Source organism: Caretta caretta, chromosome 15 (genome assembly GCF_965140235.1).
Source record: "Caretta caretta isolate rCarCar2 chromosome 15, rCarCar1.hap1, whole genome shotgun sequence".
Classification (NCBI taxonomy): domain Eukaryota; kingdom Metazoa; phylum Chordata; order Testudines; family Cheloniidae; genus Caretta; species Caretta caretta.
Window position 1 is genome coordinate 15,546,186 of NC_134220.1, and position 27,397 is coordinate 15,573,582.

Consider the following 27,397-nt stretch of genomic DNA (forward strand, 5'->3'; position numbering starts at 1 on the left):
TCTCTCTCTCTCTCCGTCTCGGAGGGGGAGGTGTCAGTGCCAGCGCCCCGCGGCTTCCGGCGCCGTGTGACCCGGCGGTGGATGCGGTGTCCATGGCGGCGTACGGCGGCTGTGGGGCCGGTGAGCGCGCCGCTACGGGGGGCGCCTTCTGGGTCAGGGGCTGGCGGGGCGACCCCGGTACCGCCCCGGCGGGACTCGGCCCGTCGAGCGCCGCAGCCGGGACCGGGGCACAGGGACCCTTCGCCTTGTCAGGGTGTCTCCGCGGGAGCGGCCGGGCGCTGCTGGGCCGAGCAGGTTGGGAGCGTAGCCCGGGCGGGGGGCCCCGCTCCTGCGGTGAGATCGGGCCGGGCCCGGCGCTCCCTGTGCGGCATCTCGGCGGCGGGATCGGGCCCGTGGCGACCCCGGGGCCCAGGTGACCGCGGCCGTGAGCGCTGGTGTCACCACGGCGGTGCGATAGCCGCCTCCGCTGCCCTCCGGGGACTGCGAGCCTCCCAGTCGCTTTACGATTAAGTGAAATCGGTTTCCTGTGGAATCAGCGTCGTGAAAATCCCGGCGTGGCTCAGGAGGTTCGGACGAGAGGAACCCAGAGCCGGGGGGGGCGGATTGTGGCTTAGATCAGGGGTTCTCAACCTTTTTTCTTTCTGAGCCCCTCCCCCCCCCCCCCCAACATGCTGTACAAACTCCACAACCCACCTGTGCTACTGGCTTTCTGCATAGAAAAATCAGGGCCTGCATTTGGGAGGAACAAGTCGTGCAATTGCCTGGGGCCCGATGCCGCCTGGGGCCTGCACTAAGCTAAGTTGTTCAGGCCTTGGCTTCTGTCCTGGGTGGCAGGGGTCAGGACCCTGGGCTTCAGCCCCAGGTAGCGGGGCTTCAGCTTTTTGCACCAGGTCCCAGTGAATCTAACACTGGCCCTGCTTGGTGGACCCCCTGAAACCTGTTTGAGGCTTCCTGAAGGGGCCCTGGACCCCTGGTTGAGACCCACTGGTTTAGATAACATGGGAGAGGAGGATGGGGAATGAGAGAACTACTTAGTTTGTTTTGGACTTGAAAAAACAGTGTTTAAGAAAGCTAGTTCCCATTATGGACATCCATGCTGGAGAGCTGTATTTGATGGGTGAAAAAAAAATCACAGAATTTTAAAGTAGGCTTCTGAAAATGGAAATTTCTATTTTCTCCAGTCATTTAAAAGTGTCTGTAGCCCCCAGAGGAGTTCCTGGTTGGAAAACTATGGCAGCTTTCATCCTGGAGTGAATTCTTAGTCAAGCTATAAACCTCTGCATGTTAATAGAAATGCTGATACCACTGGTAAGTAACCAGAGGAGTACCTAAAGACAATCCTAGAGTAAAGGAATAGCTATTTGAAAATAATTAGGAACAGAAAAATGTGTATTGTTGGCACATTTTTGTATAGCATTTTTTCCACAAATGCTTTCATTTAATTTAGAACTGTTGTGTTTTAGTTTGTTTGTTTGTTTGTTTTTAGATTGAAGGATAACACAGTGAGAACAAACTATCGTTTATGCTAGGCTAAAATCCCATGATTAAGGCCTGAAGCCCTTTGAATTCCTCAACTGAAAATGAAGACCGTGTTTATGGTTGCAGAGAAGCCTTCTCTGGCTCAGTCTATAGCCAAGATCCTCTCAAGAGGTAAGATGGAAAATGTGCTAATCTCTTCAGCCTTTTTTGTTTGTCTTTCTGACAAACAGTATATTTGTATTGTAGGGACTAAATCCATTAGAACATATAAGCGTATGGCTTTGCTTCGAAGTGAAGCAGTTTACTAATCGCTGCACGTTACAAAGACTACTAGACTTCAGGGAAGTTGGGAGCTAAAAAAAACCCTGGACAGCTAACTTGGATGCTGTTGGGCAGCTGTCACCTCCCAATGTTAATCTTGGCTGCCAGCTGCAGACAGCTGATCATGAGGAAGCAGCATGGCACTCAGAATTTAAAAGGTTGTTATAGAGCTCTTCTATATCATTCCATTTTCTCGTAACCTCAGACAACCATAAAATTGAAAAATAAAGTAGCAGCCTCTGTTACAGGAGTCTGCTTTTGTTATTTAATGTAGTATTTTTACTGTACATAGAGATGTACTGTTGTTGAGAGATGCCAAATAAATAGCAGATCCTTTGCTCTGAGGCTTTTCTGCCTTAAAGGTATGAGCTGGTACAGTACAGATCATATATAGAGAAGAGTGTGTTCATTATACTTATCTTGATCCCCAGGACAAGTTGAGCTATCAGAAGGAATTTTTGAAAGAGGAGAGGAAGGAAGTTTGGGGTATGTTAAACAGAAGGGTGTTAATAAAGGCCCAAAGGGTGGGAGTTGGCAGGAGAGAAACTTGTTTAGAGAGTGGAAAAGGGTTTCAGGGAAATCTGAATTGAGATACAGAGGGAAGAGTGAATTTCATGATGCAAGAAACAAGATTACTTTCAGTATTTTAGTGCTTGTTAATAATTATTATTTTTATTGTAACAGGAAACATGTCCTCCCATAAAGGGCTGAATGGAGCATGCTCTGTACATGAGTACACTGGATCATTCATAGGGCAGAGTGTCCACTTCAAAATGACATCTGTGTGTGGTCATGTGATGACTCTGGATTTCATAGGTAGTGTCTGTCTGTCGTCTGTTTGAATTTGAGCAGTTTTTGCACCAGTGTTGTTGTTGTTTTTTAAATAGCTGCACAGTTAACTCTGACAGTAAAATCCGAGTAAGTGCTGCAGTGAAAATTGGATAAGAGAAAGGAGGGTGAAAGGAAGGATAGCCTTCGGGTTAAGACATGGGACTAGAGTCGGAAGCTCTAGGTTTCATGCCTGACACTGCAACAGACTGTGTGTGATCTAGGGCAAGTCGCTTACCTTCTCTGTGCCTCCATTATTTTAATCTGTAAATGGGGAGATGAGAGGCTAAATTTGCTCAAGTTTGTAAAACACACTGAGATTCTTGAATGGAAGGTACTTTATAAACGTAAAATATTATTAAAAGGGCACTGTCTAATGTGTTATGGAATATTCAAGGCATTGTGTAGTGGCTTAAGTACATGACTGGAAACTAGGAACTCCTTGGTTTCTAATGTTCTCTCTATCACTGACTCACTCTGTGACATTGGGATTGTCATTTGACAACTGTTTTTTCATCTGTAAAATGAAGATAATACTTAACTACCTCACAGGTGTTATGAGGATTAAATAGTTTGCACAGTGCTTTGAAGATGTACAGCACCATGTTAGTGCTAGAAATTACAATCAACAATGACTATGAGATATGGAAGATGAAACAAGCTAATGGGACCCAACTGACTATATAGGAGAAACAATGAAATTGTCTATGCATAAAGGACTGTTAAATGCTCAAAGTGAGTAAATTGCGGAAATAGAGAAAAATAGCCTTTTTTCTCCTCCCTCTAATCTTTCAGTTATAGCAATGTGTTACAAAACAAATTTCCCTTAGAAATGTGTTATTAGTTGATGTCCCTTTTAAAATATTACTGATCTTAATATAAATCAAAGTTGGAGGTCATTATGGTACCTGGTGGAGGAGTATGAAGGACTGAACTTCCCTAAAGAATGCCATTTCTGAAGACAGCATGCTATGATACACTTTGAAGCCATGTGTTTGTACAATAAGTGTTTCATTTAAGGTATTTTGAACGCCCGATACTACTCTTTCCCATTTCAGGAAAATATAACAATTGGGACAAAGTGGATCCAGCAGAACTTTTTAGCAAAGCCCCTACAGAAAAGAAAGAAGCTAACCCCAAATTGACTATGGTGAAATTTTTACAGGTACTCTTTATGAGATGTATTTTAAAGTTGGTTTTTTTGTGGGGGGTGGAATTAAATGGTTAGTGTTCTCTCTGACTACAAGCATGACTAAATGTATGCATCTAGGAACAAAGAACATAGGCCTTACATCCACGATGTGAGGAGTCTATCCTGGGAAACAGTGAATCTGAAAAAGATTTGGGGATCGCCGTGCATAATCAGCTCGACATGAGCTCCCATGTAATGCTGTGGCCTCAAGGGCAAATGCAATCCTTGCGTACATAACCTCTCTACTCCTGCTTGAGATTCCCTTGTTATCTTGCTTCTTTATTTAGCCCTAGTGCAATTGCTGCTGGAATACTGTATCCAGTTGTGGTGTCCACAGTTAAAGAAGGATGTTGCTAAATGGGAGAGGGTTCAGAGGAGAGCCACAAGCCTGATTAAGGGATTAGAAAACGTGTCTTGTAGTGCTAGATTCAGGGAGCTCAATCTATTTAGCTTATCAATGAGAAAGTTAAGGGGTGACTTGATTACAGTCTATAAGTACCTATATTGGGAACAAATATTTAACAATGGGCTCTTCAGTCTAGCAGATAAAGGTATAACATGATCCATTGTCTGGAAGTTGAACCTAGATAAATTCAGACTGGAAATAAGGTGTACATTTTTTAACAGTGAGGGTAATTGGTCATAGGAACAGTTTACCAAAGTTCATGATGGATTCTCCATTGTGACAATTTTTAAATCAAGATTGGAAGTTTTTATAAAAGATATATACTGTAAGAAATAGTTTTGGGAAGTTTTATGGCCTGTGTTATACAGGAGGTCAGACTAGATCAGTGGTTTTCAAACTGCAGATCGCGACCCAGTAATGGGTCACAGAATGTTATGGCGGCTCTGGTCAGCACTGCCGACCAGGCCATTAAAAGTCCTGTCGGTGATGCTGCCCGGCTAAGGCAGGCTAGTCCCTACCTGTTCTGACACTGCACTGTGCCCCAGAAGCAGCCAGCAACAGGTCTGGCTCCTAGGCAGTGGAGCCACAGGGCTCTGTGCGCTGCCCCTGCCCCGAGCACTGGCTCCGCACTCCCATTAGCCGGGAGCTGCGGGGGCAGTGTCTGGGGGCGAGAGCTGTGCTGAGCCGCTTGTGCACCTCTGCCTAGGAACCAGACCTGCGTAGCGAGGTCCGCAGTGCCAGGACAGTCAGGAAGCCTGCCTTAGCACTCCTGCTGCGCTGCTGATCAGGAGCCGCCCAAGGTAAGCCAGCACCCCAATCCCACACTCCTGCCCCACCCCTGAGCCCCCCAAACCCAGAACGCCCTCCTGCACCCCAAACCTCACAGCCCAGAGCCCTGACCCACTCCTGCACCCCAACCACCTGCCCCAACTCCATTGGGTCTTAGGTATCAACAATTCTCTTCAGCTAGAAAAAAAGTTTGAAAACCTCTGGACTAGATGGCCGCAGTGGTCCCTTCTTGCCCTGTAATCTATGAATCCAAGGCCACTGCTGCTAATTCCCATACACTTTTATTCCAGAGACTACCAGTCCCATCTTTCATGTTCCTCCTCATCCTCATTTCTAGAGGGCCATTTGCATCGTTTTCATCCTTTGGCAATGAAAGATGTTTTTCCCACCGCTAATTATCTTAAAGTTCGGGGGGTTGAGGCTTGAACTGTAAATGTTTTGACTCAGGGTGCTCTTTTTTCTTTAATATTTTTGTTTTCTCCCCTTATTTATTAAACCGATTGAAATAGAAACGTGCTAATCCTTACACCCTAGAGTTATTGCTAAAGTCACAGTTTGTCCTCCATGTCAGCAAAGATTTAATAGCAGAGAGCTATTTTTTTTTCCAAATCTTCTACAGAAGATTTACTAATGCGAAGAATAAAAAATTAAAACAGCATTTTGTGATGCATTACCCTTGTTTTTCTGCTGTTCGCTGCCAGTTAATTAACAAAATTCCATATCTTTGTCTCCTGGCCATTAGTGTGAACTAGTGAGGTTCTACAATGCTTCATTTTAATAGTGGGAACTGAATCTGTCTACCCCCAACCATTTCCTTCTCCTTTTGGATTTTAGAAGGGTACCATGTCCTTTACAACACTGTAACATGTTCTCCAACTCTGTCCCCAGAAAAGCAGGTGGTTTCTCAAAGTCTGAAATATGTTACTACTTGAATTGTAGCCATCTGTAACACTTGGGAGATCACCCAGACCAATAATGGTCTCTTTCACCCCCTGCATTTTAAATTTGGATGTCTTAATGCTATGCTGTTATGGTTCAGCACTCTGACACCAGTAGTCAGCCTACAAGCATAATCCCACCCTGGCTTCCCACAGCCTAATTACTTTGTGCAGGGTGACCTCAACAATCCCTTCTGATCCTGAGTACCCCCAAATGTCTTCTCGAGTTCTTCACTACCTGACACTTGGACTTTTCCCTGCTGGTTTATCACCCAGAAGGTGTGAAACCTGCTCCCAATTCTCAGTTCACTTTGGCACATATCCTCCACACAATCTGCTTGAGGTAGAAATAAACAAAAAAATTATTTAATAGAAAAATCATAGATTCAAAGATGAAATAATAAGGAAAAGCAAATGCATACAAGTTACACAGAAAATAAACAATCTCCGGCTTTACACTTCTGTACAGTATTGGTTAAATTCCCTTTTCCTAATCCAAGTTATCTGTTTCCTCTAAACAGTTTCCCAGCATGCCCTCTGTCCTAGAGGGGATCCATTGCTTCATAGACAGCACCTCGCTTAGATGCTTCCCTTCAGTTTCTGGATAGCCTTCACTTCAAATGCTTTGTAGTCTTTTTTTCCTTTTTCTCAGACGATGGTAATTCATGGTTATACAGGGGATGTGGGGGGGGTGTCTCAGACTGGGGGTTTCTTTTCAGTTTGAAGTTGTTTCAGGGTTTTCCCATTAACTTTAGTGGTCTACTGTTGTCTCTTCCTGGCTGGATAATGCTAGGTGCTTGGAGCCTGCCCTGGGAGGTTCTCTCCCTGTGTGATTGCCTCACCACACTGGTAGGAGGTGGTGCTGTAGTGCACTGTAGTTACAATTACAACTTTCTCCACAAGTTATGTATACAGATTATGGTTATGAATGATATATAGATCTCGTGGTGACCATCAAGTCTAGAACATTACAAGCTTTCATAAAAGACCTTACTTGACGTATTTTTATTCACAATAACATTGTATACAACCAGTTGATTCAGTTGCTTATTCTTTGAGATTCAGACTCCCTGTCTTCCACTTGGGGTGTCTAGACCCTGACTGTCACACCGTCTTCGCCACATCCCATATCTTGGGAGTCGTGCCTTTCAGTGTGCTCGAATACCATCTGGGAAGAGGTAGAGGAGTGTGCTCCCAACTCTGGGGCTATGGCTACACTGTAGGGCTTACAACAGCACAGCTGATTCAGATACATCGCTGTAGCGCTGCTAGGGCAGATGCTCTAAGCCAGGGGTCTCAAACACGCGGAGCTATTTCCTGCGGCCTGTCGTAGGCACCGACTCCCCCTCTGCTCCTCACCGCCCCGCCCAAGCACGCCACGTCCCCACTCCTCCGCCTACCTCCCAGCGCTTCCCGCCGCCAAACAGCTGTTTGGCGGTGCTTAGGACTTTCCAGGGGGGAGGAGCGGGGACATGGCGCACTCAGGGAGGAGGTGGAGAAGAGGTGGGGCTGGGGATTTGGGGAAGGGGTTGGAATAGGGGCAGAGTTGGGGCAGGGACTTTGGGGAAGGGGTTGAAATGGGGGCGGGGAAGAGGTGGGGCAGAGGCGGGGCCTCATGGAAGGGGTGGAGTAGGGGCGGGGCCTGAGGCAGAGGAGGGGGCTTTTGTAACTTTGTATGAAAAGGTGTCAGTGATGCGGCACTCGGGCCAATGTACTAGTCCGCATGGTGATTTGAGTTTGAGATCCCTGTTCTAAGCCAATGGGAGAAAGCTCTCCAGTGGACTTAACTATTCCAGCCACTGCAAGCAGCAGTAGCTTTGTTGGCAGAAGAAGCTCTGCCACTGACAGCACTGTCCACACTGGTGCTTAGATTGGTGTAACTTAGGTCGCTAAGGGGGGTGGCTTATTCATGCCCTTAAGCAACATAACTTATACTGACATAAGCTGTAGCGTAGCCATAGCCAGGGTATGTCTACACTACAAAATCAGGTTGAATTCATAGAAGTCGAATTTTTAGAAAACGATTTTATACAGTCGGTTGTGTGTGTCCCCACTTAAAACCATTAAGATCATTAAGTCGGCGGAGTACGTCCACAGTACCGAGGCTAGCGTCCACTTCCGGAGCGTTGCACTGTGGGTAGTTATCCCACAGTTCCCGCAGTCTCCGCCGCCCATTGGAATTCTGGGTTGAGATCCCAATGCCTGATCGGGCAAAAAACATTGTCGCTGGTGGTTCTGGGTATATATCGTCAGGCCCCCATTTCCTCCCTCCCTCCATGAAAGCAACGGCAGACAATCGTTTCGCGCCTTTTTTCATGGGTTACCCATGCAGATGCCATACCACCACAAGCATGGAGCCTGCCTAGCTCACCGTCGCCGTACGTCTCGTGGGTGCTGGCAGACATGGGACTGCATTGCTACACAGCAGCAGCTCATTGCTTTGTGGCAGCAGACAGTGCAGTACTACTGGTAGCCGTCCTCATCGTCTCCTGGGTGCTCTGGACGGCCTTGGTCAGGTTGGTCGGGGCGCCTGGGCAGACGTGGGTGCTCCTGGCGGACCTCCGTGAGGTCTGTAGGGGGCGCCTGCACATAAATGGGAGTGACTCAGACAAAACTTGAAGAGAATGACCTAATGGAGATTCAGTCCTGCCTGGAATATTGGCAGAGGGATAGCTCTCCCAGCTAGCAGCACCGTCTGCTGCCAGCCTACCCTTCCCTCCCTCCCTCCGTGAAAGCAACGGGCGACAATTGTTTCATGCCCTTTTCCGTGCGGGCGTCATATTGCTGTCAGCATCGTCATCCACCTGCCGCTTCCACTGCCACTCTGCTCTCCTGCTCACGCCATACCACGGCAAGCGTGGAGCCTGCTCAGATCACCGTGGCACTTGTGACAGCTCTAAACACCACGCACATTATCATGCAGTATATGCAGAACCAGAACTCGCAAAAGCAGGCGAGGAGGCGACTGCAGCATGGTGAGGAGAGTGATGAGGATATGGACACCTCTCAAAGTACAGGTCCCGGCAGTTTGGCCATCCTGGTGCAATGGGGCAGGCTCATGCCGTGGAACGCCGATTCTGGGCCCGGGAAACAAGCACAGAGTGGTGGGAGGTAGTGTTGCAGGTCTGGGACAATTCCCAATGGCTGCGAAACTTTTGTATGCATAAAGGAACTTTCATGGAACTTTGTGACTTGCTTTCCCCTGCCCTGAAGCGCAAGAATACCAAGATGAGAGCAGCCCTCACAGTTCACAAGCAAGTGGCGATAGCCCTCTGGAAGCTTGCAATGCCAGACAGCTACCAGTCAGTCAGGAATCAATTTGGAGTGGGCAACTCTACTGTGGGGGCTGCTGTGATGCAAGTAACCAACGCGATCACTAAGCTACTGCTATCAAGGGTAGTGACTCTGGGAAATGTGCAGGTCATAGTGGATGGCTTTGCTGCAATGGGATTCCCTAACTGTGGTGGGGCGAAAGACGGAACGCATATCCCTATCTTGGGACCGGACCACCAAGGCAGCCAGTACATAAACCGAAAGGGGTACTTTTCAATGGTGCTGCAAGCACTGGTGGATCACAAGGGACGTTACACCAACATCAACGTGGGATGGCCAAGAAAGGTACATGACGCTTGTATCTTTGGAACTCTGATCTGTGGGAATGGCTGCTGCAAGGGACTTACTTTCCAGACCAGAAAATAACCGTTGGGGATGTTGAAATGCCTATAGTTATCCTTGGGTATTAAGCCTACCCCTTAATGCCATGGCTCAGGAAGCCGTACACAGGCACCCTGGACAGTAGTCAGGAGCTGTTCAACTATAGGCTGAGCAAGTGCAGAATGGTGGTAGAATGTGCATTTGGATGTTTAAACGCGTGCTGGCGCAGTTTACTGACTTGGTTAGACCTCAGTGAAACCAATATTCCCATTGTTATTACTGCTTGCTGCACGCTCCACAATATCTGTGAGATACTTTCCTGTAAACTAAGCACCCCCTCTTCCCCCCATTTGATCACTGCTTGCAGAGGCAATAAAGTCGTTGTTTCAAATTCATGCATTCTTTATTAATTTGTCAAACAAAGGGAGGATAACTGCCAAGGTAGCCTTGGGGGGGTGGGGGAGGAGGGAAGCACCGGATGGGGTGGGGGAGGACGGAAGGACAAGGCCACACTGCACTTCAAAACTTATTGAATGTCAGCTTTCTGTTGCTTGGGCAGTCCTGTGGGGTGGAGTGGTTGGGTGGCTGGAGGCCCCCGCACTGCATTCTTGGGCGTCTGGGCGAGGAGGCTATGGAACTTGGGGAGGAGGGTGGTTGGTTACACAGGGGCTGCAGCGGCGGTCTGTGCTCCTGCTGCCTTTCCTGCACCTCAGCCATATGCCGGAGAATATCAGTTTGATCGTCCAGTAGCCTCAACATTGCATCCTGCCGCCTCCTTCTCTCACTCATCCCTCCTCTCCTCTCGCTCGTCCCTCTTGTCCTTGCGTTCATTTTGTGCTTTCCTGGACTCTGATGTTGTCTCCCTCAACGCATTGTGCTGGGCTCTTCCAGCGTGGGAGGCCTGCATGAGCTCAGAGAACATTTAATCATGAGTGCGTTTTTTTTCGGCTTTTAATCTTTGATAGCCTCTGGGACGGAGACAATAGGGGGAGTATTGAAACATTTGCAGCTGTGGGAGGGGGAAAAAGGGAGATTAGTCTTTTAAAAAGAGACACTTTAGAGAACAATGGGTAGACTCTTTCATGGTGAACCAAACTGTTAACATTACATAGCACGTGTGGTTTCTTTACAAGGTCGCATTTTGCCTCTTATATCGAGGGCCTGCTGGTTTGGTGTGAGAGGTCTCACACACAGGGCCGGCAGGCAACAGAATTCGGCTTGCAGACAGACATAGTAAGCCAGTCTTTTGGCTTCTTTAACCTTCCTAACATGTGGGAATGGTTTCAAACAGCAGCACACTCATTTCACATACCAAGCACCCATTGGATTGGCCCTTTAAAATGGGTTGGCCATTGAAAAAAGGAGGGGCTGCGGTTTTTCGGGTTAACGTGCAGCACAAACCGAACTAACACCCCCCCCACCCACACACACACACACACACACACATACACAATTCTCTGGGATGATGGCTTCACCCCTCCCCCCACCACGTGGGTAGCAACGGGGATGATTTCTGTTCAGCCACAGGCAAACAGCCCAGCAGGAACGGCCACCTCTGAAGGTCCCCTTAATAAAATTCCCCTATTTCAGCCAGGTGACCGTGAATGATATCACTCTCCTGAGCATAACACAGAGAGATAAAGAATGGATGTTGCTTGAATGCCAGCAAACACCGGGACCATACATTGCCATGCTTTGTTACGCAATGATTCCAGACTACATGCTGCTGGCCTGCCGTGGTAAAATGTCCTACCATGGAGGATGGATTAAGGCTGCCCTCCCCAGAAACCTTTTGCAAAGGTTTTGGGAGTACATCCAGGAGAGTTTCATTGAGATGTCTCTGGAGGATTTCCGCTCCATCCCCACACACGTTAACAGACTTTTCCAGTAGCTGTACTGGCCGCGAATGCATCCCAAGTCTTCAGGGCAAATTAATCATTAAACACGCTTGCTTTTAAACCGTGTATTATATTTACAAAGGTACACTCACCAGAGGTCCCTTCTCCACCTTCTAGGTCCAGGAGCCCGCCTTCAGTGGGTTGGGAGGGTACTTAGATCCAGGGTGAGAAACAGTTCCTGGCTGTTGGGGAAAACGGTTTCTCCACTTGCTTGCTGTTCTTCAACCTCCTCCTCTTCCTCTTCCCCGAAATCCGCATCCCTGTTGCGTGAGAGTCCATTGACGGAGTCCACGCACAGGGCTTGGGTAGTTCTAGGGGCACCCCCTAGAATGGCATGCAGCTCATCATAGAAGTGACATGTCTGGGGCTCTGACTTAGGGCAGCCATTTGCCTCCCTGGTTCTTTAGTAGGCTTGCCTGAGCTCCTTAAGTTTCACGCGGCACTGCTGCAGATCCCTGTTATAGCCTCTGTCCTTCATGCCCTTGGAGATTTTTTTTCAAATATTTTGGCATTTTGTCTTTTGGAACGGAGTTCTGATAGCATGGATTCATCTCCCCATACAGCGATCAGATCCAGTACCTCCCATTCGGTCCACGCTGGAGCTCTTTTGTGATTCTGGGACTGCATGGTCACCTGTGCTGATCAGCTCACCATGCTGGCCAAATAGGAAGTGAAATTCAAAAGTTTGTGGGGCTTTTCCTGTCTACCTGGCCAGTGCATCTGAGTTGAGAGTGCTGTCCAGAGCGGTCACAATGAAGAACTCTGGGATAGCTCCTGGAGGCCAATACCATCGAATTGCGTCCACACTACCCCAAATTCAACCCAGTGAGGTCGATTTCAGCGCTAATCCACTCGTTGGGGAGGAGTACAGAAACCGGTTTTAAGAGCCCTTAAAGAAAAAATGGCTTCATAGTGTGGTGTGCAGGGCTAAACCTATCTAACACTGCTAAATCTAACTTATACTCGTAGTGTAGACCAGGGCTCAGTTTTCCTCACTACAGGAGGCAGCTCTTTGTTAATCCACCAGGCCTTCTCTTTTATTGTTAAGTGGCTGTTTGGTTAGTGCTAAATCCTTGCCCCACTGAATTCAGTTTTGCCATTGCCATTGGAATTTGACCCTTAATGTGTCACTTTTTACAATAGGCACAACAAGCACACAATTCATTCATTTCACAATTCACTTTGCTTGTAGCGCACATAAGCCCTGGAAAGTGAGCTGTTTATTAAAACTAGTTATGTCCTTTAGTTATCACTCCTCACCGATGCAGTCTCCAGAAGGTAGCTGTATTGCTGAATGTGCAGTGTGGGGGGTGGTTCCTTTTACAAAATAATACTTTTTGGAAATCCTATAATAACAATTTGCATTTCTATCCTTCTGAGGATTGAGTGTATTTTCAAATGATGAATTAAGCGTTATGACTTCCTTGTGAGATAAGATAGTAGTATCCCAGTTTTAAAGATGTGGAAACAGGAAGGTTAAAGGACTAGCCCAAGGTTATCCGTGCTATCTGTGGCAGATCCAGGAATAGAATCCAGATGCAATGAAGCTGTTGAGGTGTAGAGTCATTGAGAGATCCCAAATAAATAGTAGTTCTTTGCTCTGAGATTTTTCTAGTTTAAAGGTACGGTACAATCATACACCAGTGTGTGTTCATTATAACTATATTGATTCACAGAACAAGTTGGATTTTTTCAGGTGGATTTTTTTGAAAAAGGGGAGGGAGGAAGGAAGGAAGGTGGAGAATATGGTCCCAGGTTTCTTGGCTCCCAGTTCCATGCTATACTCCTTCCCCTCTATTGCAGCCCTTCCCCCAAATAAAGTCCCTGTTTCATCTCTAGTTTGGTATTTGAATTCACAAGTGCAGAAGATAAATATATTCACATTGAAAGAGTTATGAGCAGAAGGAAGTTGCTTTTCAATTGTTGGAAAGCTTTAATTTCTTTTATAGGTGGAAGGAAGAGGCTGTGACTACATTGTTTTATGGTTGGATTGTGATAAGGAGGGGGAAAACATCTGTTTTGAGGTAAGATTTTCATTACTATTTTATTATAAAACCATAACATATGTAGGTTTTACTATACATTGTGTTACCAGGCATTTTACTAGTTTGTGGATATGTACTAAAGGCTACACAAATTAAACTAGTAGATTTTTAAGGCATGGAATAACTTGGTGAATAACTCATGGATTTTCAACATCTAGGGCACTAGTTGAAAACCATAAATCAGTCTTGTAGCTTTTGTTTATCTGTGGTGAAGGTCCTTCTACATCTCACAGCTGGAATAGTTGTTCTATTGTCTTTGTAAAAACTTGGCCACCACAGTGCTCTGTTAATTGGGAAGGTAGAAATTTTAGCTTGTAGAGGCTACCTTAAAGTGCACAAGAGAGTTGGATTTGGTACACAATAGGTATAGAATTAAAATTAACAATTTTTCCACAAAAGGATATAATGTGTCACTTTGTACAGCCTTACTTCTGTACCTATCCTGCAGCTGCGATTAACACTACATTAGTGGATTTTGCTGTTTTATTTAATAAAATTGTGTTCATCTGCAGCTTTATTTAGCCCTGTCATAATGACTGACTTGTCTTTGAGGCCTTAAAAGGCTGGTTCAGATTGAAGCTGGCAAACTTTTGCAGGGTGATACTGTGAACTCTGCCAAACAAAATCCCATGGGTACTTCTTTTTTGCACTTGTCTAGAAATAGTTCTTCACTTTCACTAGCTGCCGGTGTCTAGTAAATAAGTGCTTATGATGTGCTTATTCCTTAACGTGTTTCTAATGTATATATGAGCAATACTGCTCTTGCCAGCGTGTTAATGGAAAAGCATGAAATCTCATTGGTGGGAAGAAAGTGGTAAGATATTGGCTATTATTCTGTGTAATCTTTGTTAGAGAGATGCACAGACACGAAAACTCTTGCCTCCTATGATTGTTAACACATGCTTCTATTTCCATTAGGTTCTTGATGCTGTTCTTCCTGTTATGAATAAACCTCGTGGCACTGAAAAGACAGTTTACAGAGCAAAGTTCAGTTCCATTACCGACACAGACATCTGCAATGCTATGAACTCCCTGGGAGAACCCAATCGAAATGAGGCTTTGTCAGTGGATGCCCGCCAGGAGCTGGATCTGAGAATTGGCTGCGCATTTACAAGGTAACAGAGGATTGTTCTTGTGCTGATCGTTGTTTACCTAGTTTATACATATAATTTTTTTTAATTAAAACCGTAACCCTAATTTTATTTTTAATTTTAACTTTTTTGTGAAATTTGTTCTTTCCGTTCTTATGAAAGAGAGCCACTGATTGTCCATTGCAGTTCTGATATATATGTTCTCTAGCTAAGGAGTCTTCCTGAACCAGGCTCTAAAAATGTTGTATACCCTGACTTCTATATCAGTCTCCCTTCCCAGTCTCTTCAAGAGGTAGCAGGATCCTATGTGGAAGGATTATTTATTTATTTATTTATTTATTTATTACATTGACTATTAAAGATTTTGGTCACTCTTGAAAAAATATTCTAAGCTCTGTGTGTCGTTACATTGATATGTATCCATGTAAGTTTATGAAAATTTACCCTTTGAAGGGAATAGAATTTATTAACATGCAAAAAATTTTAAACAATTTTGTCATTTTTTCCTTAGGTTTCAGACTAAATATTTTCAGGGGAAATATGGCAATTTAGACAGCTCACTCATCTCCTTTGGGCCATGTCAGACCCCGACACTTGGATTCTGTGTAGAAAGACATGATAAAATCCAGTCTTTCAAACCTGAAACTTATTGGGTACTGCAAGCCAAGGTAACTTTTTATGCCATTCATAGTTGTCTGTTTTGTTTGTATATGTGAAATTTAGTGCACATTTTATCAGTAAAATTCATTTTTATTTTTGTCTCTATGTATTAACTTATATATTTGTGACAGCTCTCTAGAATTCAGATTGCCTATAATTTACAGTGTAAAGAACTGATGGATTTTTATTAATTTTATATGCATGTGATCACTCTTCATGGTACAGATTCAAAGATGTCAGCTTTAATTTACTGTGATTATATGCACAGTTTATCAGCCTTCTTGAATCCTAGCAGTCTAAACTTAGATTCAGCCAGAATGATTACTCAAAATGGGTTGCTTCAGGTAAGTAAGCCCCTGCACTGGTTTTCTAGTTGTAGTCAATACATGATTTAATTAGCCTGCCAAACACACAGTGCTGAGCCTGGGAGCTTTGAAGCAAGTGTAACACATGGTATACTAATTGCCAGGTGAGTCCTCTGAATACTTTGGTAGCGCACACCAGTTTCGCTAGCCTTGCTGGTGCTGAAGCTCTGAGAACTAACCAAAAAGTTGTGTTTGTGTGTACATTGACTTCTTTAAAAAGTAGTAGCAGGATTATAAAAAGCTAATAGACTGCTATGATGAAAGCTAATGTGTCAGTTCTTGTTTCCTTGTTTCCAGTCCTGCATGATATGCTTCTCCTGAATGTCAACATCAAATGTTGATTTCTGTTCTCCGAGAGCCTAAGTTTATTAGCATCCTTACCCGGATGGTGCAGGTTGATACTTATTTTTATGATCAGGATTTTAAACCTGAATTGTATTAGTCATCTCTGTCTAAGATAATTACAAATGGAATAGTTATCTATATTAACAAACTATTTTGATTTATCTGCTGCCTATCCCATGTAATTTAAAACACCCACAATCACTAAGGAACTTTAAATCTGTTGTTCAATATTTCAGTTATTTGGCTACTCTGCAAGAACGATGAAACTTATTAACCAGACCTTGAAACTCCAGCTAGGCCATCTACAACCCTGGCCCTAAGAATCCACATTTTTCTCAGAAGTCCATGCAAAAGGAGGCTTTAGACTGTGCCTGGAAGTTGTTAATGCTTGAGTGTGTCAGCTGTACTTAAATACAAAACATTTAGATTTTTATTTTTTTTTTTCCCTGTAGGTGAACCATGAAAAAGAAAGCTCTCTCACTTTGGAGTGGGATAGAGTTAGGGTGTTCGATCGGGAGATTGCTCAAATGTTCCTAAACATAACCAAGATGGCAAGAGAAGCAAAGGTAAGAACAGTAGTAAGTACAAGTAAAGCCATATATCCTATGGCTTAAGTACTAAGTTTTATATATATAGATAGCTATATAGTACTTTTAATTCTGAAATAGAAAAGGTATTCAATAAAATGTCGTTTTTGTCTTGGTTTAGCTCCATTTAGTGTGCATGCAGAATGAAAGGTAGAAGAGTTATGATTGTGGGTCACGTCATTTTAATGTTACAGGCATGTAGTCTTCTTAGTGGAAGGCCCTTTCCAATGGCACCTAGCACAGTGGGGTCCTCATCCATGGATGGGACACCTAGGCGCTCGATAATACAAATAATAATGTTGACTTTGGGAGTTGGCATCACTCATGGTGGAAGGTGGCTTCCCTTAGAGAAGAAGTCTGTATTACTAAACCTGAGAAGTACTGCTTTGTCCTTGCTGAATAGATTTATTTCCCAAGAGCTGCTTTATAAATCAGAATTGAATTACTTATATGACAAAATTCCTGTAGTGAAACGCTTGGTCGTGTGTAAGGTTAGGGCTTCTGTTTTGGGGGGGTTGTTTTTAGCAATTTTTAAATTTTACATAGTTGTCCAAAAATAGGGGTTTTCCAGGCTTTCTGTTTGTATATACTGTAAAGAGTAGTCTCTTTGTAAATCTTTCCTAGTATGCTTTAACAGAGTACCGTTTCAAACGGCACTACGTTAAAGCACCCGGGAACCTTTCATGTGCACCAGCAGAGCCTACACAAACCAATCAATGCATTTAAGAAATCACACCCCAGTAGTTCACATTACTGCGTAGACAAGCCCTTAGATACAAGTAATAATTTCTGGTATTTTTCGGAAAAATACCTGGAGGTTTTTGGTTGGGTTTTTTTTTGTTTTTTTAGTATAGTGGGTTTTTATTGGTAAAACCTAAAACCAGAAGTCATACATACATAGTATGGTACGGTCTGTATAGCCAATTAACTGCCAATTCCATTCTATACAGTACTAGTTTGACGATATATTTGGATTTATGTGCTTAAACCCAGCAAGGTGTTCCAAGAATGTAGATGAAGCCTTTAAAAATGTGGATTATAGTTAGAACTGATACTATACTTGGATTAAGGACTGAATCATCAGCTGATTGAAGTGACATGCAGCTGAGGGAGTGGGTAGTAAAGATGTCAGTAAGATACCTCTCTCCATCCCCTAACCTTGGGGCTAAACTGGCCTCTAGCACAAAGACACCTTAGGGCCAGGTTTTCAACCTTTACTAAAACTTCCACCAATCAAAGTTCCTTGAAATAAGAAATATTTTGGGACTTGGGGGACACAGAGCATAAAACAAAATAGATACTACAAGCCTGTGTAGTGCTCTTAGACGAACTATGAAACTCATGCTAGTACCATGAAATAAACACGATCAGAACTTACTGGGGAAATGCTGTTCTGTTTTTTAAGGTAGAATCTGTGAGTAAGAAGGAGAAAGCAAAGCAGAGACCACTGGCGCTGAACACAGTAGAAATGTTACGAGTTGCCAGCGCTGCTTTGGGTATGTAGATAATGTGGAGATATAAACGTTTCAGTTTTAAAACTGTTCTCAAGAGAAAACGTGTTGGGTTCTGACTTGTCTCATGAAATAAAGGAAGCACATTTAGAACACATTGTTAGCAATGCAGGCAAGTGATTACTAGCTACAATGTAATATAAGATCATTGTGTTATAATTTTAGAGAATTTGTCAGCAGTGAAGTGTAGGGTAAAGTAGCAGATTCTGGTCATGAAATGCTTTTGTAGAAAATACACACATCATAGTAGTGCATTTAAGACCTGTCATGGGGAAATGTTTGCTATGGCAGAGATTAATCTTCTGCATAGCTCTGATTATTTTTTTTCTTCTAGGAATGGGTCCACAACATACTATGCAAATAGCAGAACGACTTTATACTCAGGGTTATATTAGCTACCCTCGAACAGAAACAACCCACTATCCAGAAAACTTTGACTTGAAAGAACCTTTGAGACAGCAGACTAATAACCCTTACTGGGCAGAAACAGTAAGTGTATGAAGCAAAATTTGAAATGCTTTACAAGTTCTTTCTTGGCCAGTGGTCTAGGGAAAACGGTATCAAGAAATCCATGCTCTCAAATAGCACAAGCATCTCTTAGTGGTCTGTAGACCTCAGTAGTCAGTATACAAATTTGTAACTGTATTTTCTGTGGTTTGTGATCTTATGGATTTGATCTGAAAAGCACATTAGTCTGTAGAGACTGGATGTGTTATCAACTTGTTTCTGCTTTCTCCTTTTCATTTTGTGTAGGTAAAGGCATTGCTGTCAGAAGGTGTTAATCGTCCAAGGAAAGGCCATGATGCAGGAGACCATCCTCCAATTACTCCAATGAGAGCTGCAACAGAAGCAGAACTAGGTACACACAACTCTTACTATAAAAAACAGCCATTTGCAAGAAGGTTGGGTACCTGAGGTCTTGGAGCTGGTTTGGAAACCCCAGCTGGTATTTTCAGAAAAAACTGAGTCACTGACCCTTTTCTGGTATATAAACAAAAAAAAAAGTAAAGTTAGTGACTGCACCGGAACTCCTGAAAAGCTGAAATAGAAGTATGAGGAACAGTAGATTAATTTACAGAAAAATACATTATATTAATGTTGAAAATTGACTTAAACTCATAATGGCAAGCAAGTTCAGAGCTAAAGATGAAAGACCATTCTTGTGCCTGTATATTACAGTACCTTTAAGATCAGTAGGCAATCCATGTACGTTGTAATACCAAAGCTCGACAGAGTGGATTTAAAAGAGAAAATAGGTGAACTTTTAGATTTTGTTTTACTTTAAGTGCCAGTTTTTCCTGTAAAGTTTTTATAGCAAACTTTTTTTTAAACAAGTATTCTATAGTTCAACATAAATTGGTTTTATGTGAGTAACAAGGTGTTGTATGTCTTCAGGTGGTGATGGATGGCGATTGTATGAATATATCACTAGACATTTCATTGCCACTGTCTGCGCTGATTGCAAATATCTCCAAACCACCATTTCTTTTATTATTGGCCCTGAACATTTTACCTGTGTAGGAAAGATGGTTATTTCACCAGGTAAGGAAAACATGGGAAAAACTGTTTGGTTAGTTATGACTTTCTTCTCCCTCTACCCCCAAATAAAAATTTGAAGAGAAATTAAAATAAAAGCAAGGGCTTTGAGAGTGGGGGAATTTAAAGCATTTTTTTGCAATATTAAAAAAAACAACCACCACCAACTCTTGCTCTCATCCCCACACTTGGATTTCCCAGTGTGACCCATTTTAGGATTTCTGTTCCAGTTGTGCCCACAACATGCTAAAAAGCGCTGCCCCTGCATGCAGGAGGAGACTTGATCTGTTTCAGATTGTATGCTCTTCAGTCTTTTATTTATATTTGCTAAGGCAAACTTATTGTTGGTACTAAAAGGAAATAATTTAAGGCTTTGTGCTAATTTTGCCTAATCACACTTGGTATTTTAAAAAACCCTTCTTGCTCCTTTGAAGTTTGATCTCATGCCATTCTATTTCTAGCCAAGAAGGGCTAACTTTTGGGGCCTGCCAACAGCATTCCAGAATCAGCACAGAGGGGTTGATGTTGGGTGGTGGAAGCAACTCCTTCTAGAGGTTCATTGTGTTATTTCCTTAATGCTTCTGGCCTCGTCTTAGTCTGGTATCCATGATCTTCTGTGTGGCAGTGCAAACTGCCATTAAGTCAGCTTCTCAGCCTTGACTTGTGTAGTACAGCTCCAGTTAGAATTAGAAAGAATTAGGAAGTTGTGGAACGGTTCAGTTTCCATTTATTTTTATTTACAGGGTTCACTGAGATTATGCCCTGGCAAAGCATCCCGTTGGAGGAGAGCCTCCCCAACTGTGAGAAGGGAGATGTTTTCCCAGTCAGTGAAGTAAAACTGCTGGAGAAACAAACCAATCCTCCTGATTACCTGACTGAAGCAGAACTCATCACTCTGATGGAGAAACATGGCATTGGTAGGAACGTGTCTCCTTTACATGATGTTGTAATACTCCTCCCAGAGGGCAAGGAGTTGCTCTTCTGAAGTTTCTCTGTCAGAAATGGCCTATTAGTGTTCCTGTAAATATGTTCAGTGATGGCTTATGTTTCCTCTCAAATCAAAGTCGTTGGCATCTTTTAGGTGGCCTTCAAGAATTTGTCCGCACATTTCTCCCTCCTTCTCTCCTATCCTCCTCTCATTTCATGTCTACTACTCTTATGTCCAAAGAGCACCAAACAATATTCCTTGCATAACCCCATCAGTGTTACTCCTCAATTAACCAGAGATTGTATGTGCTCGCTCCATCCAGGGACTGACTTCCTGCCTTTACAGCATGCTTTGTACATGTTGGCTCTGGTATCTTAATGTAGCATGTACATTTCAGCATTATAATATTTATTTTTTTATCTAAACTGTTTCCTAAGTACAGTGAACTGCACACTGCTGAAAAGGCCTAGTTATCCTCCTTATTCTAGTGGAGTTTCATTCATATTGTGTGTGTGTGTGTGTGTGTATATATATATATGCTGACAACATAGAATGAGAGAGCTGTTGCCATAATAGCAGTCTCCCTGGAAGCAGCAGAAGAGTTAAAAACAAAGTACGTGTTGCAGATTTCTTGTAACTGAAAAGTCTTTCCTGTAGATTTGAAAAGAACATATGAATTTTTAAGCAAAAAGGGAAGAAGTAGCTGAGAAATGGAGAATGATGTGGAAAAGTGGGGAGAACTGGATGTTAGCCTTTGCCTAAGGCATGAGAGAGAGTTAGTGTCTGACTTACAAACCAGGAAAGGGGAAGAGAGAATAGAATATTGCATGTAAAGTTGTAATTTGTGTTCAAGAAGGATGTTGTGTTTGTGTGTGACAGGAACTGATGCAAGTATCCCAGTTCACATTAACAATATCTGCCAGCGGAACTATGTCACAGTGGAGAGTGGTCGCAGATTAAAACCTACAAACCTTGGCATTGTTCTGGTTCATGGTTACTACAAAATAGGTCAGTTGCTGCTGTTTTATTTTCTGTCATTTTCTTCTCATTTAACTATGTTCCTGGCCAACTCTGGACACCACAGGATTTTAAGGATCATTCACTACCCCGGACTGTAGAGCTCATTCTTGTTGCAGAAGTATAGGATTTAGGCTGTGCACAGTTTGTCGTCCCCCCCCCCCTCCCCATCACATGTTGAGCTGCAGTGATGTCTGGAGACAGCCTCTTTTTCACCCCCCTGGGGAAGAGGGAAAAGCACAGTGACTGCATCTCTAGGGACAGGAGGATTTATAGAGAAGAAATCAGGTAGCAGACCTTAAAAAGCTACTGCAAACCCCTAGCATTATCACTAAAAATTTGTCCTTTTTTCAGTTTGCTTTCTTTGCTCATTTGAGAGCTCTTTGTGGATGGTCAGTTTCACTGCCCCCGCTCCCACCCTGTTGTCTGCCAATCTCCTTTCTTGTTTAATAGCTGCTTCCCCATTGTCTTTCTGACTTTGTTAGATGCCGAGCTGGTGCTTCCTACAATCCGCAGTGCAGTAGAGAAGCAACTCAACTTGATAGCTCAAGGGAAAGCAAACTATCAGCAGGTTCTGGAGCACACCCTTGATATCTTCAAAAGGAAGTTTCACTACTTTGTTGATTCTATTGCAGGTAAGGCTCCTTCACACCTGAAGTTCTCCAAAATCTGGCTAATTGTTGGTAAGGAGTTGAGAGAATTCATAATTCTTCAGGAGACCTTTCAAGGGACTAGGTACACAGAGAACTTGAATGAACATCTGTTAACAGGGCACTCATTCTGGAGTGCCTCTGAGTGTCAGGGTGTAGTGTCACCAAGTCCAAATGAACCCCTTCCAGGGTATTAGAGTCCAATAAACAAACAGTCTGTCTGCCCTTGCCTAAGGTCTTCAGCCCCAGCTCTGGGCCCTTTAAATTCAGCCCTTTATTCAGGCTCCCAAACAAGTTCCAGACGTTTCTTGGGATTTATGCCACTTTACCTGTGGCTGGTTGGGAACCCAGGACCACCCACTGCTCTGGGTTCCAACCCAAGAACCCTATAAACAACAGCCATGTACTTCTCAATTCTGTTATTTGCTGCTTCTTTCCTGGGCCCTTTAGCTTCACTTTTATCTCAGGGTTAAGGTTCTAAGTCCCCTTTCTCCCTGCAAACCCAGCTTTGCAAAATGCACCCAGAAAACAAACTGTGGCTATTCCTTACATTCATTTGGCTGGAGAGGAGTAACCTGCCTTGCCCCTCTGGTCCTATTCCTAGCCAGAAACTGAACTGCTAAGGTCAGACAAGCTCCTTTTTATCTGGGCCAGCAGGGTCCTGATTGGCTGTTACTAGCCCTTCAAGCCTCCAAGGTCTCTGTGGTTTCCAAAATAGCCTCTTTGGAGAAGCCTCTGTAGACAAACTTGCTTCTTGGGGTGGCGTATAGTTGGACAGCGGGGCCCCCAGCTGGGAGCTGCTAAGACTGAATGCACCCCATCACAACAGCATACACAAAGTCGCACTTGAAATCTGTAACCTGGTTGCATGGTGGTAGGTATTAAGAAGCAAAACACTAAAACTGGCTGAAATATATTGTGTCTTATGCATGCTTATTACAGCTCTTTTAGAAAGTTTTTATAGTACATATATTTGTTTTGCAAACAGAGTGCACAGATATAACATGTTTATCACTAAATATTTTGTCTGCTTCTGGCCCAGCAGACTCTTTTTCTCAGATTTTATGTGCAGAGAGATGGGTGACTTTCACTATGAAAAAGGTAGCAGTAGGGTTCCAAAACCTATGCAATTTCTTTTCTGCAGGTATGGATGAATTGATGGAAGTGTCTTTTTCACCATTAGCTGCCACAGGCAAACCTCTTTCTCGCTGTGGCAAATGCCATCGTTTTATGAAGTACATCCAGGTAAGGTAACCTAGAGATTGTGTTTGTACTTCAAAAGTTACTTGCTGAAGATCAATGGTTAAAAATATCTTTTGCCTTAATACATTTGGGTTCATCTGTATCTTGTCTCAGATGCCTCCCTGTAAAACGTAATAGAGCTTCTCAAAAGGCCCAAAGGGGGTTCTCCCCGTGGAGCAGGCCAGGTGGCAATAACAGTTGCGTTACTGGAGGTTTTGAACCTTACAAAGTGGATCAGAGCTGTAGCTTATTTGCAGGTTTCAGAGTAGCAGCAGTGTTCGTCTGTATTCGCAAAAAGAAAAGGAGTACTTGTGGCACCTTAGAGACTAACCAATTTATTTGAGCATGAGCTTTCGTGAGCTACAGCTCACTTAATGGGGTGCGGGAAATGTGGCGTACAGAAGACTCCCTCCCCGGTGCCGCTCTCGGGGGCCCAAGTCCTTCTGATCAAGGCACAGCCTGTGGACAGTGTGAGGCCAGTAGCAGTCCCCGGAGCTGTAGCTCACCAAAGCTTATGCTCAAATAAATTGGTTAGTCTCTAAGGTGCCACTAGTACTCCTTTTCTTGTAGCTTATTTGGAGATTCTTATTCTATTTCCAGGCCAAGCCAAGCCGTCTGCACTGTTCTCACTGTGATGAAACATACAGCCTTCCCCAGAATGGCACCATCAAACTCTACAAAGAGCTGCGTTGCCCCCTGGATGACTTTGAGCTGGTGCTGTGGTCTTCCGGATCCAGAGGAAAGAGCTACCCACTATGTCCATACTGTTACAACCATCCACCCTTCAGGGACATGAAAAAAGGTAGAGCTTCCATTGAGATATGGAATGATCAACCACATTGTAACAATTCTAAAATCAATTATTTGTTTGGTCTTTTGTGGGGCATTTTTAGTAGATTCCCAGTCAGTGGTACGAACGTTAAAATTCTGTTCAGCTAAATAACTTCAAAACCAAATCGTAAGTGTCTAGAACTGTTGCCTCCCAAAGGCTCCATATCAAATATGCAGAGTTTAGAACTGAAAAAGTGGTTTTTCTAACCAAGTTCCTAAAAACAAGCTGGGGCTTTCTCTCTGCCCCTTCATCACCACTAACAAAGGTTCTGCAGTTGGATCTTAGTTCAGTTAATGAGGAATGAGGAATAGTAGAAACCAGTTTGTTCTTCCACAACTTTATTGGCTCTTCTGTGCTAAAAGGAATTCTTCAAAATTGTTCATCAGTGAGGTAAATGGCTATGACTTAAAGATAAACAGGAACAGATCTGTTGAGTAGGAAGGTACTATTTTTTTTCAGTCACGTTTCTAGCTGTTCCTGAATTTAAGAATCTAACAGGATTTCCTTGATAAATCCCTGTCTACAGGGATTGATTTTAACATCTGAACTAATCTTGAAACTTGCTGTGAATTTCCTTTAGGCTGAGAGAAGGTACTTGCTAGAGCTGGTAAAGCTGAGTTAAAGGCAGGGAAAATCGGGGATTAACTAATTTTAAAATTCTTTTTATTCACTAGCTTTTTAAAATTTGTTCATTATTAGCTCAACTCTAATGTTAAAAAAAAAAAGTTATTTTTGACCATTTTACTTTGAAAAATTTCACCAAGTTCGTCTGCGTTGGCAAAATATTTGTCAAAGTTCCCCAAAATGAATAATTTATTTGAAAAATATCATATTTAGCAGTCTCATATTTGTCCAGTTATATTAAAAACAGCATTTTTCTAACACCCGTAATGTGGAGTGGGATGTTTTTTAATATGAAAACTCCTTTACTGTCATTTGCAGGAATGTATTATTTTTCAGTTTATAAAGTGGGTACTCTGAGAATTGGATGGACAACTACAGCTGCTTTTATAAATCAAAATAAATTAGAAAGCAGCCTCTCTGCACATGCAGGGTATCCTTCATAACACTCAATATATGCAATGCATCTTATTGAGCATTCCGATTAGGATAACTTTCAAACTAATAGGCTAAGTTTCATTGATCTCATTGTGGCCTACGTGGAGCTGCTGTGTAATAATTTTATGAATTCGGTGTGTGATCTGATCAGTGAGATAATCACTGTGTAGTTATATTGGGTTACTGGGCCGTCCCATAAGAATGTATTGGCCTAGCTTAATAGGAGACTATTGTAAAAGCAGGCAAGAAGGAAACGAAATGGCTGTAGATAAAAGATCCTCTGGAGAGGAAGGGAGTTGTCAATGAGCTGTCCCTGGAGAACACAGACTGACAGTTCTGGAGGATTGTTTGAAACAACTGGGGCCTTCCCTGGCTTCAAGGGAATGGTAAATTTAAGGGAAAGACAGGCGTGTTTAGATTTGGTCAGCATCTTAAGATCTTTTTCTTTGAAATGCTTTGGTTCTAAATAAACCATGCTTTTCTTTGAGAGGGCCCTCTGGTCACTAGATACCATTATTTATAGCTCCTGGAGGAAAGGGATCTGCAGGTACTGAATCTGAGTCAGTCTTGCAGAGGTAGTCATGGTTAGCACACAAGAGACTGCAGCCCAGGGACAGGTCTGAGAGGGCGGGAATCGTGTGATTTTTATTTATTTATTTTTTTTAACACAGGCAAAGTGGTGGCTCAAAGCCTAATACCTGAAAGAGGAGTGCACTCGAGAGACAAGAAGGGGTCGGAGGTGTATTTAGCCTGGGTACCGAGATGAGACTGACTTCTAGCTAAAACGCCAGTTTTTTATTATCACAATTCTTGTTCTTATTAAGGTAGCACTTAGAGGCCTCGGTTGTGGATCAGGGCTCCATTGTGCTACGGTAATACAACACACACACAATAAAAGGTGGTTCCCTGCTCCAAACCGCTTACAGTCTCCATGTGGGACAACAAGTGGACATCATAAATCTGTTTTCAGTGGGACATAGTGTATTTTCATTCTAAATTTCTCCATTACTCTTCATTGTACATTGACACTGAGAACTCTTCAGAGCAATCACGGCGGCAGTGCAGAGCAAGAGCTTTGCATGTCCTACTTCAGCTCCACCTTAGCTATGATTCACTGATACTGTAAGCTCCACTCTTGACTTCCATGGAGTAGTTCCACAGCAAACATCAGAATATTAATGGGTTGATCGGAATGGGGTCTTACCTATTTAAGTCTTGGACCCAATTTTATATCACTGGGTGATTATTTTTTATTAAGCTGCGGGGGGAAGAGTGTCTTACTCCAGAACTAGTGAATTCTCCTTGTTTCCACAGTTAGACTTCTGGGCTGAGAAGACTGAGTTAAGCCTGAGACTCCATTCTTAACCCACTGTATTGTGCGTAGGACTGTCAGGGTATATAGAGTACATTTAGCTCTGTTTAAATCCTACATCACATTTCCTGCAAAATGCAAAAATAGAACACAAAGTTTCTGATGATGTGGTTTTACTCTCTTCCCTAGGGATGGGCTGCAACGAGTGTACTCATCCAACATGCCAGCACTCGCTTAGCATGCTTGGAATCGGGCAGTGTGTGGAATGCGAGAATGGGGTTCTGGTGCTAGATCCCACGTCAGGTCCCAAGTGGAAGATGGCCTGCAACAAATGCAATGTGATCGTGCATTTCTTTGAGAATGCCCACAAGGTGCGAGTGTCGCCAGAGACCTGCGAGTCATGTGATGCAGCCCTTGTGGATGTGGATTTTAATAAAGCTAAGTCTCCCCTCCCTGGTGACGAGACACAGCATTCAGGCTGTGTCTTCTGTGACCCTGTGTTCCAGGACCTGGTGGAGCTTAAGCACGCAGCCACGAGGCACCCTATGCACCGTGGAGGACAGGGGAAAAGGCAGGGTCGAGGAAGAGGAAAGGGCAGAAGACCTGGAGGGAGACCCAACCCAAAGAGACCCAAGGACAAAATGGCAGCTCTGGCTGCATACTTTGTATAATGCTCACACAACATCTATTAAAAATTAAACCTTGTATAAAA

At 43.5% G+C, this 27,397-nt stretch overlaps 1 protein-coding gene across 3 annotated transcripts; it reads left to right on the plus strand.

Annotated features, from left to right (window-relative positions):
- Window positions 1-27,397, plus strand: TOP3B (DNA topoisomerase III beta). Of its 3 annotated transcripts, XM_048821593.2 has the most exons (19): window positions 1-120; window positions 1,182-1,308; window positions 1,487-1,650; window positions 2,485-2,616; window positions 3,687-3,793; window positions 13,455-13,529; window positions 14,469-14,665; window positions 15,153-15,309; window positions 16,464-16,577; window positions 18,004-18,094; window positions 18,444-18,598; window positions 18,863-18,968; window positions 19,505-19,651; window positions 20,389-20,562; window positions 21,453-21,581; window positions 22,076-22,225; window positions 23,385-23,485; window positions 24,083-24,284; window positions 26,875-27,397. In XM_048821593.2, the coding sequence occupies exons 3-19, from the start codon at window positions 1,581-1,583 to the stop codon at window positions 27,354-27,356; spliced, it is 2,589 nt and encodes an 862-aa protein (XP_048677550.1). In that variant the 5' UTR covers window positions 1-120; window positions 1,182-1,308; window positions 1,487-1,580; the 3' UTR covers window positions 27,357-27,397. The 3 variants fall into 3 exon arrangements, with proteins under 3 accessions (XP_048677550.1, XP_048677551.1, XP_048677552.1); XM_048821594.2 differs by lacking the exon at window positions 1,182-1,308 and having other exon boundaries at window positions 12-120; XM_048821595.2 differs by lacking the exons at window positions 1-120; window positions 1,182-1,308; window positions 1,487-1,650 and adding an exon at window positions 3,181-3,363 and having other exon boundaries at window positions 2,480-2,616.

What these genes read in the sequence shown, in the direction of transcription:
- TOP3B (XM_048821593.2), top strand. Translation starts at nt 1,581, where the DNA reads ATGAAGACCGTGTTTATGGTTGCAGAGAAGCCTTCTCTGGCTCAGTCT. An exon ending in ATTGGCTGCGCATTTACAAG is followed by an intron (nt 14,666 to 15,152) that starts GTAACAGAGGAT and finishes TTTTTTCCTTAG; the next exon opens with GTTTCAGACTAAATATTTTC. An exon ending in TCATGGTTACTACAAAATAG is followed by an intron (nt 21,582 to 22,075) that starts GTCAGTTGCTGC and finishes TGACTTTGTTAG; the next exon opens with ATGCCGAGCTGGTGCTTCCT.